Raw genomic sequence first — 5,441 nt, forward strand, 5'->3', positions numbered from 1 at the left:
TGGAAATAAGTTCTTATCAAGAGCTATCTGAATGTGAAACAAAGCTTGAGCATTATTTTCCTTGCTTCCTTTCTTGTTGTTCTTTCATTGGCTGTAAGGGCATTCCAATTAGTTGGCTCCTCATAACCCGATTCAATAATCTCCCACAAATCTTTTCCAATCAAAAAGGTCAGCATCTTAATGCACAAATAATCATAATCATTCCCATCAAATTCTAGAACGGGCATATGGTTAGAATTCGACATGATTAACTTTGGTGAAATTCCAAAAATAAAACTTTAACCCAAAATAATTTTACCTGATCTGATACCACTTGTAGAATATGAAACTGTCTTTGTTCCTAAAGCCAACTGATAAGAAAATAATATTTATAACAGAGAAAACAACTAATAGCAATAAAAATTGCAGAGATAAAATAAAACACAACTAATTAAAAAACAGGAAAAAACTACTCCCTAAATTAAGAATACATTAAGTGCATGCACATCATGCTTGATTTACTAAAAACAAATATTAACTAATCTTAAAAAGAACTATATTTAGCATCAGTTCTCCACAATTATGCAGGGCCTTCCTATTCCTAAAGCTACATTTAAAAACTAACATCCGGTCTTCCTGTTCAAGAAGATGAAGCACTATTCTTGAGATGAGATCTATGATAACCAACTAATGCATAGTGATTAAGCTTGAGAAGCTAACAACAGCTTCATCTAACATGTTGATGTATCTTCTTCGCAATGTCCTCCTTGCACACACAAGTGCAAATACTCCCCAAAAGCCAATAGCAAACGTAGCCATACAACTGATATACCAATACCAAGGAGCTTCTGTTCCCTCTTCCACCTTATCATTTTCATTTTTATCAATGGGAATGATGCCTGGCGATCCTGCGCATCTGACATCAAGTGGAAAACCACAAAGAGAGGGGTTGCCATAGAAATAGGCCACATTAAATGTGGAGAATTGACCTCCCGTTGGAATTTTGCCAGAAAGCCTGTTATTAGAAACGATGAAAACAGCTAGGAAGTGAAGAACTTGCATCTCTACTGGAATCTTGCCTTCCAGTTTATTGTAGGAAAGGTCCAACGACTCTATTTGCTCTAGCTTTACAAATGTTTGTGGAATCTCTCCACTAAGATTGTTCCTGGAGATATTGAGGATAACTAAGCCAAAAAGTGCACCAATTGTTGAAGGAATGATACCCGACAGCTGATTTCCAGATAGGTCAATACATGTTACAAGTAGCAAAATAGAATCCACATATACCAACTCAGTTTCCTTGTTGGTGACTGAAACCTCTTCTTTGTAATAGGATGCGGTGCCATTGTTAGATTGTACTTTTGAGCTTCCGACTTGAACCATTCCTGCTGTCAATTGGTTGTGTGAAAGACGGAGGCGAGTTAGACTGGAGGTATTTTGAAAAACCTGGAGAGAAAATCTACCTTGCAGGAGGTTAAAGCCCAGGTCAATCCGTTGTACTCGAAGGAGGTCTCCAAGAGATTTAGGAATTGTACCGTTCAACTTGTTGGACTCGAGGAAAAGTGTACGGAGAGACAAAAACCCATCAAGTTGGGAAGGCAAGTTGCCAGTGAGCTGATTGAAGGATAGATCAAGATGTTTCAACTTGGAAAGTTGTGTAAGCGAGGAAGGAATCGTTCCCGTCAAGGAGTTATTCTGGAGTGACAGATTCTCAAGAAGACGGAGATTGCCCAGAGAGGCAGGAATCTGCCCACTAATCTTGCTTCCTTCCAGTGAAATATTTGTGAGGGAGGAAATACTTCCAATGGAGGGCGGTATCCTTCCGCTTATTCTGGGCCCTGACAAAGAAATAGAACTGAGCTCAGGCCATCCGCTGCCTAGTATTTCGGTTATATTTCCACTTAAATTATTGCTATCCATTCGGAGGAATTGTAAATGAGGCAAAATGGAGAGAATGAGGGGGAACGGGCCAGTCAAATTACAGTCATGAAAATTAAGCCATTGTAAATTAGTCATATTTACTAACCATGGGGGAAGTGGAGAAGAAAATTTGTTGCCGCGTAAGATAAGATGTGTGAGGGATGTGAGGTTGAGGATAGCAGTGGGGATTGGGTCTGACAATTTGCAGTTCCTCATTTCAAGAAAGTGCAGATTATGAAGAGAAGATATGAATTCCCCCAACTCTTTACCACTGCTGGTTACGGCCACATGCTTCATTGACAAATATTGTAATTTTGGCAGATTCCGTGCCCACTCTAAACTCGACCAACATTTGAATTCATTCTTCCTGGGCATGGCAATATTCAAATATTGGAGATTGGAAAGGTTCCCCAGCAGCAATGGAATCTCACCTTCAAAAAAATTATTGCTCATGTCCAGATGCTTCAGTTCTTTGAGCGCAGATATACCTGCATCCAAAACACAACCGATGACAAAAAGCAAATATTAGCAGGAATCGTTATTGTGCGCCATGTTTTAAAGGGGAAATTGTGTAAAAATATTTAATCACACACAGATAAATCATCAGAATGATATACAGAAGAGAAGATTTTGAATCAGACTCAGGTTTTTCAGATTAATCGATCTATAATTTTTCAAAATACCTGCAGGTATTGCACCAGTGAAACCATTGGAACTTATATCCAGATATTCCAACTGCTTTAACTCAAACAATGGAGGGAGAGTGTGAATTGCCGACAAGTTTTGCAGCACCAAATTTGAGAGGCGCAGTTGGGTCACATGAGATGTGCGATTACTGCATTCAACACCATCCCATTCACAGCAATTAAACCCCTTCCATGAAGTAATTAATCCTCCTACCTCAGTGTTGAATCTGACCAGAATTTGCCTTTCCTTAGGTAGACATTCAATATTATTGCAATTGCAACAAATGATAGCAGTGCTCCAGCTCATGAAAAGCATTACCCATTTGTATTTCTCCATCCTACCAATTTCAATTTACTTGCTTAGCGCAACAAACATGGAATGGAATTTCAATTTAACCTGGTTTTGCAAACAGATACGAAGGGGAACGTAGTTTAGAAGATTTGATGTAATAAGATAACACGTGGAAGGTTTTATATCATTCAAATCAAACAATTCATTCAAATCAAACAATTTGTTACAGATAAATTACTTTATTGTTGTGGTTGGTTTGATAGATAGGATATTTTTTATTAAAATAAGTAACTTTTGAAAATTCAAGTAAGAAAAACATATATGTCCCGTACAATATTAATGTAAAGGTACAATATTCTTTGGAGAAGAAAATGATATATCATCGTTTTTATAAGATTTTTAGGTTAGTTTTCTCATCTAGTTATATGAAATATTTTAGGGATTTGATATAAATATTGCAATTAATCTTATTTAAAAGAAGATTAAAGTTTTAAATATAATTATTTATATATTGTTTAAATTTTTTTTTAGAAAAAGAAGGATAAAAATTTATTAAATTATAACTAAATCATCAATACAAGTTTATCAGGGATCTAAACAATTTAATCATTAAGAAAACTACAAAAAGAAAGAATCACCTCTCCCACAACCTACCATAACATACTATTCACCATGCATATCTTCATGAATTAATCTATCTTATTCTTGAAAAAAGTCTAAAGCAAGATGCTCTGTTAATCTACATTCCCTTTAGGTTTTCCTTTTAAAAGCTTGTTTTCTCCATAATGAGAGAGACCCTAACCAATTCCCAAACAAGTCTAAGCTTTGTCTCAAATCAACCTCAATAAGCTCTAGAGGGGTATCCATATCACATTTTGTAATAATTGTTCGATGAATCATGCTGATAATTTTTTGCAAAAGCTACAGACCTTACAGATTCTTTACCTAAAAGAATGTTAAATTTGGGTATAAATGAAGGAATTGCATGCAACAAAACTATAAGAGGTGTTCTAAAGACTCTAGTACATTACAAAATGAACAAGGGTCAAAAATGCCTATGTGTGGAAGGTGAGAGCATATCAAGTCAGATAGATTTGGTGTAAATGATAGTTAAAAATGTACGGACAAATTTTGTCTTTCGTATTGATTCTCAATTACAAATTTGAGAAACTTGATGTAATAATTAAGTTCTCAAATTTGCCACATGAGAGTCCTAATTGAAGCCAACTTGTGTGTATGACACATATAGAAGACTAGTCCTAATTGACTTCACATTCCAACAAAAAATATTCTTTTTTAAGTGTCATATATGATCATGGGACAAAGACATTTAATTTATGATAGAATTTGAAGGTTATTAAACATTAATTTTTAGAAACCAAACGACATCAAAATGTTCTTAATATATTAAAGAAAAACAAGATACACATACTTTGGAATGTGATCAAGTGTAATAATTATTTTTAGTTATTTATTCTTTTCTTTAAATTATCTTTACTTCAATTTACAAATATCATTTGACTTGTAATGATTTTCTTACACAAGAATATATATTCAAAATGTTACCCTTGTAACTTAAAATTCAAATGATAAATAATACCATATTTGATAAGTTTTCATACTTTTTTGAATAATATGAGTCAAGTGGACAGAAAGAAACCCAAAGAAACCCTAAAAAAATCAGTTAAAATTCTCACCAATCAGATTGAATTTTTTTTTATATTTTTAATTAAAAATTTCTATATAAATTTTAGAAAAAATAAATATTGAACTTATTAAAAAAACTAAAATTTTATTTGTTAACAGATTCTATTATAGCTTGAAATGCAATAACATCAAATAGACGATAGATTAAATTAAATGTGTACTCTACATCGTGCGACTCTGATGGTACACTAAATCCAAAAACATTTCTCTCTCTTTGAAATATTCAATCAGAAGGAGTCGTGTTGAACATTTAGTGAGAAAATTTGCGTGGCTTCAGCCAATTGTTTTATGACATTATTTGAGTTATTAATGTGACGCTAACATATGTCTAGGTAAGAATGTGACATTTCAACAGCTTGATAGTTGATTTTCTATAGATTCTTCAGGGCACTGGCTACGCAGCGGACAAAATGGTCCGCCCCATGCCATGCCCCCATGCCATGTGTACGGTTTGATTGGACGTGGTGGCTCTTTCTTTCATGCACATCAACATCTTTTAACTGTCGCGTTTTCCACTTTCCTTTGAACGTAGCCTGACTGACTTTGAGTTTGATTTGATCGCTGCATAGACTCGTTCGTAGACTGAGCACACTGTACCTATGGCCAAATGCCAGCAAATCGAATTGATGTGCATGAAAGAAAGAGCCACCACTTCCAAGAAAACCGTACACATGGCATTGGGTAATGGAGAAGACATGACATGGGGCGGGCCATTTTGTCCGCTGCGTAGCCAGTGCCGTTAAGAGAAACCTCATCTCCATTACTTGTGAGCAGAACACTTTTTGCCAGTCCGATTCATCCTGCTTAACAATCCCCGCACTTCACTTTAGATCGCTACCCTCCCATAAATCCTCAAC

General features: G+C 35.3%; 1 protein-coding gene across 1 annotated transcript; it reads right to left on the reverse strand.

Moving 5' to 3' along the window:
- Nucleotides 1-497: 497 nt before the first annotated feature.
- On the reverse strand, nt 498-3,006 carry LOC131047789 (probable LRR receptor-like serine/threonine-protein kinase At4g36180). Its single transcript, XM_057981574.2, has 2 exons — nt 2,583-3,006; nt 498-2,387 (listed from the first exon to the last, which is right to left on the reverse strand). The coding sequence occupies exons 1-2, from the start codon at nt 2,920-2,922 to the stop codon at nt 667-669; spliced, it is 2,061 nt and encodes a 686-aa protein (XP_057837557.1). The 5' UTR covers nt 2,923-3,006; the 3' UTR covers nt 498-666.
- Between the last annotated feature and the right edge of the window lie 2,435 nt (nt 3,007-5,441).

Source organism: Cryptomeria japonica, chromosome 8, assembly GCF_030272615.1.
Source record: "Cryptomeria japonica chromosome 8, Sugi_1.0, whole genome shotgun sequence".
In the NCBI taxonomy this organism is placed as follows: Eukaryota; Viridiplantae; Streptophyta; class Pinopsida; order Cupressales; family Cupressaceae; genus Cryptomeria; species Cryptomeria japonica.